The sequence below is a fragment of the Culex pipiens genome, chromosome 2 (genome assembly GCF_016801865.2).
Source record: "Culex pipiens pallens isolate TS chromosome 2, TS_CPP_V2, whole genome shotgun sequence".
Lineage (NCBI taxonomy): Eukaryota > Metazoa > Arthropoda > Insecta > Diptera > Culicidae > Culex > Culex pipiens.
The window spans coordinates 64,544,068-64,557,531 of record NC_068938.1 but is presented as its reverse complement, the minus strand read 5'-3'; the positions used below and the strand labels follow the sequence as shown (position 1 = coordinate 64,557,531).

General features: G+C 34.4%; 1 protein-coding gene across 2 annotated transcripts in view; it reads right to left on the bottom strand.

Annotated features, from left to right (window-relative positions):
* LOC120418411 (dual specificity calcium/calmodulin-dependent 3',5'-cyclic nucleotide phosphodiesterase 1A-like) overlaps positions 1 to 13,464 on the bottom strand; it is a 673,125-nt gene that overhangs the window by 557,513 nt on the left and 102,148 nt on the right. For both annotated transcript variants that reach the window (XM_052707729.1, XM_052707732.1), the window contains exons 2-4: positions 8,810 to 9,183; positions 8,584 to 8,639; positions 3 to 51 (exon numbers count right to left, since the gene is read on the bottom strand). In XM_052707729.1, coding sequence (XP_052563689.1) covers positions 3 to 51; positions 8,584 to 8,639; positions 8,810 to 8,903 — 199 coding nt within the window. In that variant the 5' untranslated portion in view covers positions 8,904 to 9,183. The remainder of the gene's footprint in view (positions 1 to 2; positions 52 to 8,583; positions 8,640 to 8,809; positions 9,184 to 13,464) is intronic.

The window sequence follows — 13,464 nt, the reverse complement described above, 5'->3', positions numbered from 1 at the left end:
ACCTTCCACGATCCGATGCGTCACCGTTCCATCACTGCTCTGTCGAATTTCCTGTAAACACACAAAAAATCGGTAAGATTAAAGATTGTTACGGTGTGACGAAAGGTTCACAAAAGAAAGTGACAGTTTTCACTCCAACAGATATTTAAAAACATACAGCAAAAAAAGACAATCGACAGATGCTAACTAGAGGAGAAGGCAAAAAAACACCGAAAGAAGAGGGGACAAAACCGCAAAACACACACACACAACACCGAAAGAGAAAGTGCAAATTTAAATTGACAAATTTCCCGGAGCTTCTCAGCAGGATAGGTGGAAGAAAACATCACAATCAATTTTCAGAGAAAAAAAAAGTCGTACAGAAAAGCTCCCAAAGTGACATCTTCCGGACTGAAAAGGACAGAAACTCTCGCTCGCTCTTTCTCTGCAGTAACACAAATAGATGTTTGTATCTCATTCCGGGGGCAGGCGACCTCGTTTGTTTCAATCTTCCGTTTTCCAACCGGCTGGACAGGGATAATAGACGGAATTGAATTTCTTGTAACAGCACGTCCTAGGCAGTTTCCTGCCTTTGTTGGCGCAAAATGTCCAATTCAGCCGTTTTCCCCATTTTGTCCGGTGTGTCACACCGAGCCAAGATTGACGGTTTGCAACACTCGGCGAGGGTGATGATATTTGGCACCAGCTGAGATTTTCCGTTTTCCACTTCGAATTCGGGGGTGGATGACCCTATTATTGAAAAAAAGCACTGTTGAGTCATAAATTTACATGATAACTACTCAAAATTATTTGGAACAATTTTAAATATAACAAAACAATCGTCAATTACCCTAAACTGACATTTCCAACAAAAAAAGCAAAAAAAGAAACGAGATGACGATAATTTACGGCGCATTCGCAGCACCGGCAACGGTCAAGAAAAACGAAAAAACAAGATTACGGCTTAAAGTTTGATGCCCAAGTGACATCTGAGTCCTAATCCCCCTGGCTCTAGCAGTGTCCACCCACCAATACCCACCCTCCATAACAGTGTTTAGTACCCACTGGTGGCTTTGTTGTTTTTGTTTCAAGTGGATTTCGGTGTGGGTGGGCGAATGACACGAAAACGATCCACGTGGAATTGGGGCTTTTTCAAGCGCTTTTTTTTTGTTTTTCCGAACACATGTTCGTCTGTGAGCAATTTTAAGATGGCTATGTTCGGAGGTTCTACCTTGTCTGATTGTATTAATGGGATTTTATGAGGCTATTCATCTCTGTGTAGTAAATTTATGAAGAAAGCAATGTTTAAGGTTTTTATAAATTGGACCCTAAACAAGTCGAGTTAATCTAAATCGTCGTGATTTTTCAAAAATACTTGAACATTTTCAAATATTTTTTGAAGTTTATGTCCCTCAAATCCGGCCACGTCGAGGGAAGGGACAAACAAAAATATAAAAATTAAAATTTTAAGCCAATTGAATAAAAAAAATTGAATTAACACTCCCCTTTCATTTGCAACCATTAAAATCTAAATATTGACGATTTTTTTCTGCGAAAAAAAAAACTTTTTGCATCAGAATATCAAAATAAAATCATAATATTTTTTACCAATCCCAAATAAGCTCAATCTAATTTTCCGCGCAGAATAATGCATTTCGGGTTGTTTCTAGTTTATAAGATTCTTTCATCAAAAGTTTGAAGATTTTTTTTTTAAGTGTGTTTGATTTTTTGCAACGGCTTTAATATAAATAACCCTTCGAAATTTTTTTAGTTTTCTTAGAAATGAAAGTTGTTATATCTCCAAACCGAGAACTAAATAACAATGTCTCAAAAATAGTTTTCATTACCATTCGATTTCAGACACTTAAGACATGCGATAAATTTTGTTTTAAGATTTTTGATTCTGTTTTTTTTTTTTTTTTTTTTTATTTGGACAAAATCATATCAATGCATTTCTTATGTCAAAAGAAGCCATTTTGCATCACTGGTTTTTCCATATGAGGACATATACAATTCGAAAATCTGAATCTTGAATTGAGATTTTCTGAACGATTTGGACAATGTTGTAAGTTATGACTGGTTTTTTTTTAAAGAAAATATAGCTACACGGAAATTACCTTGTACACAAATTTTTCGAAGTTAAAAATCAAGCCAAACATTTGAAAATGCCTATAATAACTTATTTAAGTCTTTTCAAAATATTTATTTTGAATTTAAAATTTCTAAATTAGTTCTAATACAAAAGAGCAGAAAATGTCAAAGCGAGTTAAAAAATAAAGGCACACTTAGAGAAACTCATTTTCACAAAATTCATGCTTCAAAAGGTTGCATCTAAGCAACCAGCAGTCTGATCGACAAAGTCTTATAGAGATGGGTTTAGAATGTTTTGCTCAGCTTTTTGAATAATATTTTTATTTATATAGCACGAGTGCTTTTCCTTTTTAAATTATTTTTAAATTGCAAAAATCAGAAAAAAATAAATAATGCGTCTAAAAATTCCTTAAACTGGAATAAAATCATTTAAAATGTTTTTTTTTTATACAAATTGTTTAACAACGCTAAATAGCTAAATAACTATTCAGTTTTTATGCAAACAGTATCATAATTAATGAACATATTTTTTATAACTATACAACTTTATCTGATATATGCTCCCAACATTAAAAATCTGTGATAAGCTTTAAATGACCTTATTTAAAAAATGCACAAAAAATATATTATATTTTTAAAATACAGTAGTTGTTCGGTAACTGGGCTGAGAACGTAGCCCAGTCATCGAATGCTGTTCGCTAACTGGGCTGAACGAAAAATAACGAGGGGACTACCGATGCATAAAATTTATTGGATGAAATATAAAAATAAAAGTTACTCAAATTTGTTTACAATGATTACTTTTCATATTTCTTTAATTGTGACTGGAAATTACATAAAAGTTTGAAAAAAGTTTTTTTATTTGTTGACCATGATTTTTGCATCCATTTACCCCTCGGTGATTTCGGTTTGTTTTGGATTTTTGACGTTTGTCTGCTTTTTGACTGGGCTACGGCCCAGTTATCGAGCGCCCAGTTAAAAAGCAGCCCAGTTACCGAACAACTACTGTAATATGTTTTAAGAAGATTTAAAGTTTTTTTTGCCGTCTGATTTTCAAGGAAATTTTGCATTGACCTGTTGTAGTAAGATGAAAAGTATACTTTTAATATATGAGTGATCCAACTTATTTAAAAAAAAACGATACTTAATCCACCTTTAGGTGGTTGATGCCTTCCTCACATTCATAAAGTCAATACATTCAGTAAAAATAGCAACATTCCCTTAACATGTTTAACAAATCAATTTTATTACTGATTTCTTTTGATAGGGTTCGCAGACCTTCAATTTTTCTGGCTCATCGGCAAGGTCTGATAAAAAAAACCTATCCAATGAAAGTTCACATGGAAGATTCAGACAATATTTTTATCACAATATCTCAGATCCGGCCTTCAGAAAGTATATAAATAACACTTAAGTCCCATTAACTTTTGATAGGGTTGTCAGATCCTTGATGTTGTAGGCTCATTTGAAAGGTCTTTTGATTATCTAACTAACGATGGGTCGCATGATGGACCCGGACATAATTTTTACTGAAATATCTGAGATCCGGCCTCCAAAAATTGTATAAATAACACTTAAGTGCTAATAACTTTTGATAGGGTTGTCAGATCCTTGAAGTTTTAGGCTCATTTGAAAGGTCTTTCAATTATCTAACTAACGATGGGTCGCATGATGGACCCGGACATAATTTTTACTGAAATATTTGAGATCCGGCCTCCAAAAAGTGTATAAATAACAGTTAAGTGCTAATAACTTTTGATAATGTTGTCAGATCTTCAATGTTTTGGGCTCATTGGAAAGGTCTTTTTAATACCTTTCTGAAAATGTATAACATGATACGGTTTCTTGCAAAAACCACCCTTTTTACAATCTTCCGGACATACGCCAAAATTGTTTTTTTGCATAACTTTTGAAGTACTTAACTAAACTTGCTGATTTTAAATAGAGACCTATGGGACCCCAAGATGGATCGAATGAGACTAATACGGTCAAAATCCGTTCATCCAGTCCGGAGATAATCGAGTGACAATTTTTTTGTCCACCCACCTACACACATCCACACAGACATTTGCTCAGAACATGATTCTGAGTCGATAGGTATACGTGAAGGTGGGTCTACGAGGTCGAATTAAGAAGTTCATTTTTCGAGTGATTTTATAGCCTTTCCTCAGTAAGGTGAGGAAGGCAAAAAATAAAGATTTTTACTGGATGAAAATGTTTAGCTAATGAGCAATTCTCTACAAAATCGGTCTTTGCTCAAAGAGGCCATTTTGCATCATTAGCTCGTTCATATTATTTTCCATACAAATTTGGCAGCTGTCCATACAAAAATGATAAGTGAAAATTCAAAAATCTGTATCTTTTGAAGGAATTTTTTGATCGATTTGGTGTCTTCGGCAAAGTTGTAGGTACCCACTGATAATTTTGGCTCGAGATCGAGCTTGAATCGAGTCGAGGCTCAAGCCAAAATTCTCATTGAGTATGGATATGGACTACACTGAAAAACAGATACACGGTAAAAAAAATGTGATTTTTAATTTCACTTTTTGTCACTAAAATATGATTTGCAAAAAAACACTATTTTTATTTTTTGATATGTTTTAGAGGACATCAAATGCCAACTTTTCAGAAATTTTCAGAAAAAATACAGATTTTTTTTCAAAAAATCGAAATCTTAGTCGCAAAATTTTTTCAACTTCATTTTTCGATGTAAAATCGAATTTGCAATCAAAAAATATGTTAGAGAAATTTTGATAGAATGCACCGTTTCCAGCCATTTTTAGGTAACTTTTTTCAAAATAATCGCAGTTATTCATTTTTCAAAATTAGTGCCCGTGTTTGCCCACTATTGAAAAAAATATTTTTGAGGAACTGAGAAATTTTTTAATGTTTTGCTTTTTTTTTAACTTTGTTGATACGACCCTTAGTTGCTGAGATATTGCCATGCAAATATAATTTTAAAATCAAGACTTACATTTCAATAAGGCGTAATATTGAATGTTTAACCCTTTTGAAATGTTAGTTTTGATTTTAAAATTTTGAAAATATGGTTTTCGAAAAGATCGGAAAATTTCACGAATGTTTCATATTTTAACATTGTAAATCGGACCATTAGTTGCTGAGATATCGACATTAGAAATAGTGGGTTGTTTGGGAGAGACTTAGAAAACATCAATATTCCTGTAAACCTTTGCATGGCAATATCCTAGCAACTAAGGGTCGTATCAACAATGTTCAAAACAGCAAAATAAAGAGAATTTTCTCAGCTTTTCAAAAATATTTTTTCAGAGGTGGGCAAACATGGGCACTAATTTAACTATTTATAGAAACTTGCTTGCTCACTTCCTATTGAGCTATTTATTACTTGATTTCAGTTGAAAACGCTTTTTATGAGCTGTAAATGAATGTCAAAGTGCTGATATGGCAACATTAGAGGCACGATTTAATTAGATGCTCTTTCCCTATTTAATTTTTTTTTTTAATCAGTATTGATTCAAACATTCATAACTCGATCAAAGATTTTTTGCCCATTCTGAAAATTTCTGAAAGGCTATTAGAAAATGAAAAATTTTAAAATAGTATTTTTTTGCAAATTAGGTTTTAGTGACAAAAAGTGAAATAAAACTAAAACATTTCAAAATCCGCACTCAATTATCATAAAACATTAATTTTTCAAAAGTATTTGAGAACACAGTGATACACATTTGGGTAATTCTCCGCCAACTCACACAGCAGTTGCCCCGACCCCTCTTCGATTTGCGTGAAACTTTGTCCTAAGGGGTAACTTTTGTCCCTGATCACGAATCCGAGGTCCGTTTTTTGATATCTCGTGACGGAGGGGCGGTACGACCCCTTCCATTTTTGCACATGCTAAAAAAGAGGTGTTTTTCAATAATTTGCAGCTTGAAATGGTGATGAGATAGAAATTTGGTGTCAAAGGGACTTTTATGTAAAATTAGACGCCCGATTTGATGGCGTACTCAGAATTCCGAAAAAAAGTATTTTTCATCGAAAAAAACACTAAAAAAGTTTTAAAAATTCTCCCATTTTCCGTTACTCGACTGTAAAAAATTTTGGAACATGTCATTTTATGGGAAATTTAATGTACTTTTCGAATCTACATTGTCCCAGAAGGGTCATTTTTTCATTTAGAACAAAATTTTTCATTTTAAAATTTCGTGTTTTTTCTAACTTTGCCGGGTTATTTTTTAGAGTGTAACAATATTCTACAAAGTTGTAGAGCAGACAATTACAAAAATTTTGATATATAGACATAAGGAGTTTGCTTATAAACATCACGAGTTATCGCGATTTTACGAAAAAAAGTTTTGAAAAAGTTGGTCTTCATCGATCATGGCCGTTCATGGTCACCCGCTACAGACACAGACGACGAAACAAAGAGAAACGCAAAAAGTAACTTTTTCAAAACTTTTTTTCGTAAAATCGCGATAACTCGTGATGTTTACAAGCAAACCCCTTATGTCTACATATCAAAATTTTTGTAATTGTCTGCTCTACAACTTTGTAGAACATTGTTACACTCTAAAAAATAACCCTGCAAAGTTAGAAAAAACACGAAATTTAAAAATGAAAAATTTTGTTCTAAATGAAAAAATGACCCTTCTGGGACAATGTAGATTCGAAAAGTACATTAAATTTCCCATAAAATGACATGTTCCAAAAATTTTTAAAGTCGAGTAACGGAAAATGGGAGAATTTTTAAAACTTTTTCAGTGTTTTTTTCGATGAAAAATACGTTTTTTCGGAATTCTGAGTACGCTATCAAATCGGGCGTCTAATTTTACATAAAAGTCCCTTTGACACCAAATTTCTATCTCATCACCGTTTGAGGCTGCAAATTATTGAAAAACACCTCTTTTTTCGCATGTTCAAAAATGGAAGGGGTCGTACCGCCCCTCCGTCACGAGATATCAAAAAACGGACCTCGGATTCGTGATCAGGGACAAAAGTTACCCCTTAGGACAAAGTTTCACGCAAATCGAAGAGGGGTCGGGGCAACTTTTCCCGATTTCGTGTGAGTTGGTAGAGAATTACCCATTTTAATACCTTCCAGTTATGGTTTGAAACCAATATTTGGATTTTTAAAAATATGTGCATTTTTAAACCAATACAGTCAAAAATTATTCGCTCTACAGCATTGCCTTGACGTTCTCGATTGCGAGATTCCTACTCGAAACTCGGTGTCCGAAGGCTTGATTGTTGAGGCAATTGCAAACCTCTTTTTACTCCTTAGTTTCCATCCACCCCAGGATTCGAACTGACGACCTTTGGATTGTGAGTCCAACTGCCTACCAGCGACTCCACCAGGACAGGACCCAGGGAGACGACTCCTACACCTGGACTGAGCTAACGACCTAACCTTTTTAGGTTAGTCCGGGGCCAACATAGGGACGTGGCGTTACATCGTGCTGCCATCTGGTTTTTTTAAGCGCAAGAGTGGAAAAGTGCTGAGTCATCGTCTAAAAATAGACGGCGTCCTATCTCGCCCAGCAAAATGAAGTCGATAAAGTAGTCGGTTTCGATGAGAAAAAGTGGAAAACGTGGTCTAAAAATAGCGACGCCATCCCCCTATTTACTTCCCGTCCGTCGGAAGGCGTGATCAGACAAATCTCGTCTCAAAATTTGCCACCGGGACTTTCTGGGATCGAACCCAGGCCGACAGGGTGAGAAGCAATCACGCTTACCCCTACACCACGGTCCCAACCAATACAGTATTTATGTTAAATAAGAGTTAGACAAAAAAAACTCTATGGCAATGAAAATATGAACGTAAATTTCGCGGCGTTTAAAACTCGAATTAAAAATTCAGAACATTTTAGCATAAGAAAAAATCGGTATTTTCACAGCAAAACTGGAAAGTGTTTAGTCAACTCAAAAAAAAAAAAAAAAACAGTCAAAACCGATACATTTTTAAAAATATGAATTTTTAAGCTCTCGAAGGAGTGCTGTTATTAACTTTTCAGCACTGTTTTTTTCTGGTTATGCTAAGAAGGGCCACTTGAATGTTTATTTAATCAAGATGAAAAGAGAATGTACTTTTTCTTGAAAAAATTAAAAGCTTAGCATAAAAAATACAAAATATGACATAAAATCAGATAATGTTTACCAGTAAAATAGACATTGTAAGGATCAATAGGATTTTCGATGAAATATGTGTACGGGTTTAGATTGATGTTTCTAGGTGATGCAGATTAGTAATTCATTAAATAAGTACTTATAAGTGTGATGTTTCACTTAAGTAATTTGAAGACAGATTTAGAAGTGTAGATTGCTTAAAAATTAAACGAAAAGATGAAAGACTCCAAAAGCACACACTTTACAACACACACAGTGCGGAAAGCTACAATATGTACAACACAACACTCATTAGAATTTTATGCTCCAATTGAGCACCAAATTAAAAAGGACACACCAACATTGACACCAACACGCACACGTACAATTATAGATACACACACAGACGCACACACACCCAACAGATTCAAAACTTACGGCCAGCTTGTACACACTGTCGCTAGATGGCACGGCCGAGCTTAGCGCAGAGACACCTGGAAGACAGTAGTCGAAACATCAACCAAAAGTGAGAGAAAAGCTCCTTCTCTCTGCTCTCTTTCGCTCTCTCGCGATTTTCATGAACCAACGTGTTCATTCGAGCGGAGCTTTCGGCGGGAAAAAAGCTCACTCTCTCACTCGCTCTCACTTTCAAAGTTCTACTCACCTCGCTTCCCGAACGGTTTCGGCAGACACGTTGCACATCGGTTGCACTGGGACACGAGTTCCGGTCCAGCCGGAAGACACACCACGGTTCCCATGATGCTTCGATGTTGGGTTTATTTTTTTTTGTTATTTCACTTACTGTAAGTACAAAAAAAGTTTAAGCACTATCGATTTTTGTTCTTCCCAAAGCCTTTATACGGTTGGCGCGCTTTTTTCATGCAATTTCCTGCCACCAGTTGAGTGACTCTATTGTTGCGAGGGGATGAAACTTTTTTGTTTCACTTTGGGCTTTATCCTGCTGTCAAATCGGTGGGCTAAAATTATGCTTTTGTCGCCTGCCGCTAAGCTCTGCTTGGACTTGATGGGGGATTAGGCCTGGAATGAGAGTGGAAAGAGGAGAACAAAGAGGCAACATGTTACACACGTGGTATTCTGGGAATCGGGATGAGTGGATTCACACGTGAGTTGTTTTCGCTGCACGCTGGCAGTTGCCTCTTCTAGGCGGAGAATGATGGGATTGTGTTTTGTTTTGTTTGATGAAAGGAATTTTTGCTTCCGGCAGATTGGAACCCCTTTTCTGCGCCGGAGATTAGAAGAAGCAGATTGCACAAATTCTGACTGCTTTGGGAAAATGTTTGGGCAGTTTTTGCAAAATATTTATTGAAGTTACATTGGATCTGGAGGGTGAGATTGGGTCATGCTTTTTGACACCCTTCAAGAACATCCATTTTCTTACCTGAGATTATGTTAAAAATCATTGAAATTGTATCTCCGAAAACTACTTACAATTTTGAAAATTCGTCGTTTGGATTTGGAAGGATTTTGCTGCCAACTTTTTTTATGTTTTTGTTAAATAAATAGGGTTTTAAACTGAGTTTTAAAAATGGGAGTTTTTAACTCAATTAAGCTCAAAATCGACATGCAGCAAGATAGGTCAATAACAACGGTTTACTTCTGGAGCAACATTTGAAAGGGGCGGTACGACATTGCTCTTACGGCCTTTCATCCCATTTAAACGCGTGTAATGAAAGTAAATGATTTTTTTTATTGAAATTAATCATTACAGCTTTCAGTTTTATGACACAGAAAATCCTCTTTATACACGGTGGCGTCACGCTTTTTATTTCGTAGAATTCAATACAATATTTTTGTAAGCTTCAGAAAGCGTTTTGTAGCTCTCAACAAAATCTACAAATTGTGTTTAAAAGATAGCAAAAATGTTGCGCCGTTCCAAAGAAATCGACGAATTCGAAAAAAAGAGGTTTTACTGTACCAAAATCTCCGAAACTAATAGTCTTATTTGCAATGCGAAAAAATGAAACATTTGTAAAATTCTCAGATCTTTTCGATTTTTTTTTTGAAAATTTTGGAATCAAGACTCAAGAGGTTGCCAGAAAAATCTGAGAAGATTTTTCATGATTTTCCACGAGGTTTCCATAATAAAGATTTATCATTATCGGTGCAAGATTCTGACAGATTTCAACAGATTTAAGATTTTCTGCCATAAACACGAAAATTGAAGTTTTCTAAATCTCACCAAACAACCCACCTTTTTCTAATGACCATATCTCAGCAATTAATGGTCCGATTTTCAATGTTAATGTATGAAACACTCGTGAAATTTTCCGATCTTTTCGAAAAAAATATTTTGAAAATTTTTAAATCAAGACTAACATTTTACAAGGGCCAAATATTGAATATTACGCCAATTTAAAATGCTAGTCTTGATTTAAAAGTTTTCAAAATATTTTTTTCGAAGAGATCGGAAAATTTCACGAATGTTTCATGTAAAAAAACGAAACTATTGGCACTACGCCCCCCGGGGCATGGCCTTCCTCTAACGTGGGATTTCTGCTCCAGCGCCTCTGACGAGACAGGAGAAACCGGGACCGACGTTTTACTTCACCATCCGATAGAAGCTCAGTGGATAAGGCGGGAATCGAACCCGCGTCTCATAGCATCATCGGGATCGGCAGCCGAAGCCGCTACCCCTGCGCCACGAGACCCACGAATGTTTCATGTATAAACATTGAAAATCAGACCATTAATTGCTGAGATATCGTCATTAGAAAATGGTGGGCTGATTGGGTGAGACTTAGAAAACTTCAATTTTCGTGTTTCTTTTTCTTTAAGCCGCTGTATCTCAGCAACCAGAGGTCCAATCTTCAATGTCTCTTGGACAATTTTATAGCAAATTTTCTGAACTTTTTTAAAAAAAATATTTTTAGAAATGGTCACTCATGGTCACTATTTTTAAAAATTGAAAAACTGCAAATATTTCGCTAAATCAAACATTCGGTGGCTATATCTTGAAAACGGAGCCCTTTATGAAAAAATCTATAAAATACTTTTTGATTGCAAATTCAATTTTGCATTAAAAAATAATGTCAAACTTGTTTTTGCATAAAACTTCGATTTTTTCCAAAATCACTATTTTTTCAAAAATTCATAACTCGGCGGCAGATTTTTTGACCATATTTCTCTATGGCTCAAAAGTTGCGGATTTTTGTCCCCTAAACATATCAAAAAATCTCGAAAATCAAAAATTTGTATTTTGGGAAATTGAGTTTTAGTGAAAAAAAAGTTGATAAAAAAATCTGCAAATTTTTTTTCCGTGTACCTATTTTTTTCTCAAAAGTCCTCAACAATACCTACAACTTTGCCGAAGACACCAAATTGATCAGAAAATTCACTCAAAAGTTACAGCTGTTTGAATATTTACATACCATTTTTGTATGGACAGCAGCCAAAATTGTATCGAGACTTGTATGGGTGAACCAATGACACAAAATAGCATATTTGGTCATAGGGAAGGCCCCCACAAAGTTTAAGCCAAATCAAAAAATACAAATAAAATCTATTTCCGGTTTTGGTAGAGAATTGCTCTCTTAAGGCTTTTTGTAAACTCACCCGAGATTTATTCTAATTAAAAAGTAAACCTATACATTTTGAGTACGAAAATCGCTCAATCATCAGATTTTATAAACTTTTGAATTTATTCATATGCTCTCATCCAATCCCCATTTATGAGTGTATAACTTGCATTTCCTGATTTTTCCAGATTTATTCACGGTCCTTGGCAAGATTTTTGCAATTTTGTCTTGGCAATCCAGATCAAGAATAACATTTCAAAAAGGTCTAATATTCAATATAACGTGATGATTTTGACCATTTTTGACCAGATTTTTTTTTTCTAAATGCTAAGCCCCAAAACTCAGTCAAAAGTTTTTTTTTCGAAGAGTTCAGCCAATTTCGCATGAGAATAATATAATTTGAATAATAATTTGGACGTTTGTTCTGGCTAATATTTTGCTAGAATAAGGGGATTTTTTCTTTAAATTTTGTTAATTGCAGTATCTGGTTTCTTTCTTTATTTTAGGAAAATCTTCACATTCGAACAGTATACGAACCACAACAAACGTCTAAAGAACTTGTAGTCTTGTGGAAAACTAGCTGAACTTTTCTAAAAAAATACCTTTTAAAGCACACGATTGAGTTTAAGGGGTTAAAAATGTTCAAAATCGTCGTTTTTCTTAAAATTCAGATAACTCGTAAAACATACATGCTACATCATTTTTTTGTCTGCTCTAAAACTTTGTAGAACATTGTCACAATGTTGAAAGTAAGTCTGCAAAGATACAAAAACCACGTAAGGCCATTGCAATTATTTTTTCTCGTTTTTGTCCTGACCCCCTCCCCCCCTCTACCACTTAAAGTTTTTCTAAAAAATCAGGGGCAAAAAATAAAGTTTGACTCAAATTGACATTTTCATTGAAAAAACACTTAAATTGGATTGTTAACTTGTTTGATTACATTGCATAATACTTATTTATGTATTTTAATCTGAAAAAGACTTTTGAATCCTTTTACTTTTTTTTTAAATTTTGGACCACAACCGAACAATTTGCAGTTTTTTTTTCCTAAATTCTTTGATATTTTGCAATTTTTTATAGAACCATAACTTAAATGTTCTATAAAGCACTTAGTTATACTTTACGCTTCAGCTTAAGAGCGAGTCCACGAACAGTCTCTTTGAATGAGACGTCGTTTGGACCTCACCAATCTGCCTGGCCAAAATATGAGCGCTCTTGGTCAACGGGAAGTGGAACAAATCGGGACTCATTGTTTTATGGTTCAAATATGTCAAAAATCATAAAAAGGCTGTAACTTAGGCAAGTTTCAATATTCGTATTCACAAAAAAAAATCACAAAAGTACGTATTTATCCTGTATTTCAAAAAATTCACTTTTTTCTCTAAAGAAACCAAAAATATATTGTTATTGCAATATGGGTATCAAATGATCAGGTTTTTTCATACATTTTGGATGTAATAACAACATTTTTAGAAAATACTCAAAATTTTCACAAAACTACGTCTTCTTGAAAAAAACTCCAAATTTCAATTTTTACAATATGGGAATCAAACGATCGGGATTTTTTCATACATTTCGAATGTAATAACAATTTTTTTTTGAAAATACTCCAAATTTTCACAAAACTACGTATTTCCGAAAAATATACTCAAAATGTCCGTTTTTACAATGTTGGTATTAAACGATCGGGATTTTTTCATACATTTTGAATGTAATAACAATTTTTTTTGAAAATACTCCAAATTTTCACAAAACTACGTATTTTCTAGAAAAAAAACTCAAA